The 3,179-nt window shown below is 43.4% G+C and overlaps 1 protein-coding gene across 1 annotated transcript in view; it reads right to left on the bottom strand.

Moving 5' to 3' along the window:
- Nucleotides 1-3,179, bottom strand: part of anpeplb (alanyl (membrane) aminopeptidase-like b) — a 24,785-nt gene that overhangs the window by 6,700 nt on the left and 14,906 nt on the right. The window contains exons 13-16 of the mRNA XM_008280236.1: nt 2,384-2,439; nt 2,169-2,316; nt 1,885-1,973; nt 840-950 (exon numbers count right to left, since the gene is read on the bottom strand). Of these exons, the coding sequence (XP_008278458.1) occupies nt 840-950; nt 1,885-1,973; nt 2,169-2,316; nt 2,384-2,439 (404 nt within the window). The remainder of the gene's footprint in view (nt 1-839; nt 951-1,884; nt 1,974-2,168; nt 2,317-2,383; nt 2,440-3,179) is intronic.

Below are 3,179 nucleotides of genomic sequence, written 5' to 3'. Positions count from 1 at the left end.
GTCAAGACAGAAGCTAACAATGTAGCTAAGTCATAGAGGAGGCTAACTACACAGCTAAAGTCAAGACAGAAGCTAACAATGCAGCTAAAGTCATAGAAAAACAACTAATTACACAGCCCAAGTCATAAAAGAAGCCGACAATGTGACTAAGCCATAGAGGAAGCTAGCTGCACGGCTTAAGCTGTAGAAAAACAGCTAACAACACAGCAAATGTTATAATAGGCAGCTAAAAACACTGCTAAAGTTCTAGAAAGATAGCTAGCTACACTGGTCAAGTCATAGAAAAACTGCTAACTATGCAGCTTAAGTCACAGAAGAAGCTATCAACACAGCTAAAACTAACAGCACAGCTAATGTCATAAACAGACTGCTAGCCTAGCAGTTACCTCTAAATGAAAAATGTCCCTATATATGTAAATACATGTGTATGTGCTTTTCACACATTATGACACACACACAACTGTAGGCACATGCAAATGCATTAACACACGTCCATGCATGTATGATCAGCACATGCATGTGTGTTGAAGTAATGAGCCCATGCATTATTTTAAAGTCACACCTGGACACTTTTCACATTAACGATTGACTGTAGGAATGGATATTCACAATTTGAAGTGTCAGTGGATAAAAATCCCGCCAAGTGCAGCTTTAAAAACCACCACAATGAAGAAACAGCCACCAACAACCAGCACAGAAAGTGATTAGAGACACCTACCTTCACTAAATCATTGCTGCAGAGCAAAGCTACAGAATATAAGGAAAGCTGGTACAATTAGGCCATTTTTTGAGGGTTATTTCAGAAAGTGTGGCACAGAAACGATAGTTAGCACTCATACGTATTGGTTCCGTTGGGCTCCATCCACTCTGCAAACTTGTATGTAGCCATCTCTATACATTCTGGGAGTCCATTGGCACAGGCCAACATGACGGCGTTGATCTGGTTGTGCCTTGGGAGGAAGGACAGTTTATTTTAGATAATAAGATAAGATAAGATGTAAGAGAGGAGACGACAAGAAAGACTGAGAGGAAAATCCACTATGATGGATGAATAAATAAATGCAGCATGGCTCAGAAACAGTGTTGTTGGACGATACATCCAGCTGATGGTGGAACATCTTTCTACAGCTCAAGAGCATCTACAGTATGAGAGAGACACAAAACGACAAAAACGAGATAGAAAATCACACAAAAACAACCCACTTCAGGGTTTTTCTGTTTCCATAGAGGACTTCATGTTGCAGTGAAACATGAGACAGAAGCAGAAAACTTACATGTAAACAATCTTTTCAACATCACTGTCATAACACGTCTCAGCGGTTTGTTCAGCGTGTAGCATTTAAATTCTTGCGCAATGTGTAATATTTCATTATTTCATCGTTGTGTCACTAATTATCTCAGTTTTACTTTATTCTGTTCAGTCTTATTTTAGTGACGTATTTTATTTCAGCAGCGTATCGTGCTTATATTTTGTTGTTTTCTACGTTTAGGCTTATTGGATTTCTTGTCGGATGATGGCGTTCTTTACACTTTTTACATCGCACTTCAATGAATTGTCGATATGAACCGATTGGCGCTGCTTCAATCATTAATATTCACAATAAATTAGACGTAACTGGTTCTTGTGTGCTGGTATTTGAATTCGCCTTCAGGTACAAACATCTGCCGCTCACGTCGACTTGGTCAAACGTCACCAAATGGAGGCTCTCTGAAGGCTAATTACACTCCAGAACACGTCTGCTCACGTTTGTCCTGGACTGTGAATTTGCGAAGCCGTAAACTGAAGCACATGTTAAACCTGTAGACGATTAACCAGGAAGGAAAACTGCTGCAACAGTAAAACCCTGCTACAGCCGACGGATCGGGGAAGTCACGTCCACTTACTGCTCAGAGTGACCCACGGGGACGGAGGAGTTCTCGGTGTCGGTCCTGTAGAAGTCGTAGAGCCCCCTCACCTGCTCCCTCAGGTACGCCTGCAGAAGGATTTACACAACAGTTTGGGAGTCGTCACATCTGTAGAACGAGTTCACTGCACATCTGTTGGTGCTCTCAATCACAGCAGAGCATGAGCACAGGCGGGAGACCACAGTTGTTCTGTCAGATCCACCTCCTCCGTCCACCACAGCTCATTTCAGCGTAACAAAGCGATCATCAGCAGGCGTTCGTACCTGCATGGGTCCGTAAACCTCGGAGCGGTCAAACATGAGCACGAAGTACTCGAGGTTCCTGAGCGCCGACTCCCAGGGAAGAAACTCTGTCTCATGGCGAAGGAACCGGGTTGAGTTCAGCGCCAGAGTCACGTCGACGAGTTTGGCCCTGCAGAGACCAGAGGTTAGAACCTGGTAGGATCGGAGGCGGCAACAGAGCGGGTCGGAGTCAGTACCTGGCCAGGTTGAAGGCGTCGTCGACCAGCTGGCCGCGGTTCATCAGTGGGATCAGCTGGAGGAGAAAAAAAGGAACGTTTCAGGCTGGAAATGTGACGACTTCTACTGAACGTCTTCAGATCCGCAAAATCAACGCTGTGGCCGTCGGAGCGAATATGGCTTCAGATGGAAAAAATATGAATCGGTTATCACACTGAATTTATAAGTCTGAAGTTGGTGATTATGCCTGAATCTGAGCCTGTTACCTCTGAGTCTCTCACAGTTTCAAGTTTCCACATAATCCACAGTAGAGGGCGGACTGATGGGAAACTTTACAGACGCTAGCGCTTCTATTTCGGCTCCAAAATACAAGAAAAGACGAGAGATGCTAGCTGTTACTTAGGGATGCTAGTTTATTGTATTATAATTGTTAGCCTAGGCATTCAAGTTGCTTGTTTTACGGTTGCTGGTTATTAGTTATATGTTAGCCCAGAGATTCTTGGTCATTAGACTATTAATGCTAGTTGCTCGGTTAACAACTAACATCCCTCGTCTAGGGATTGTTGGACACGAGACCGGGGATGCTAGTTGTTAGCTTAACAACTAGTGTTAATAGTCTAGGGAATCTTGGTCACTAGACTGGGGATGCTAGTTGTTAGCCTTGGGATGCTAATTGTTAGTCTAGGGATTTTAGTCACTTGTTTAGGGTTGTTACTTGTTAGCATAGGGATGCTACATGTAAACCCAGGGATTTTTTGTTGCTAGACTGGGGAATCTAGTTGTTAGTCTAACAACTAGTTATTAGTTGTTAGCCTA

The sequence above is a fragment of the Stegastes partitus genome, unplaced genomic scaffold, assembly GCF_000690725.1.
Source record: "Stegastes partitus isolate 25-593 unplaced genomic scaffold, Stegastes_partitus-1.0.2 Scaffold188, whole genome shotgun sequence".
Taxonomy (NCBI): domain Eukaryota; kingdom Metazoa; phylum Chordata; class Actinopteri; family Pomacentridae; genus Stegastes; species Stegastes partitus.
Note: the sequence above shows the minus strand (reverse complement) of the source record. Positions and strands in the feature narration are given on the sequence as shown.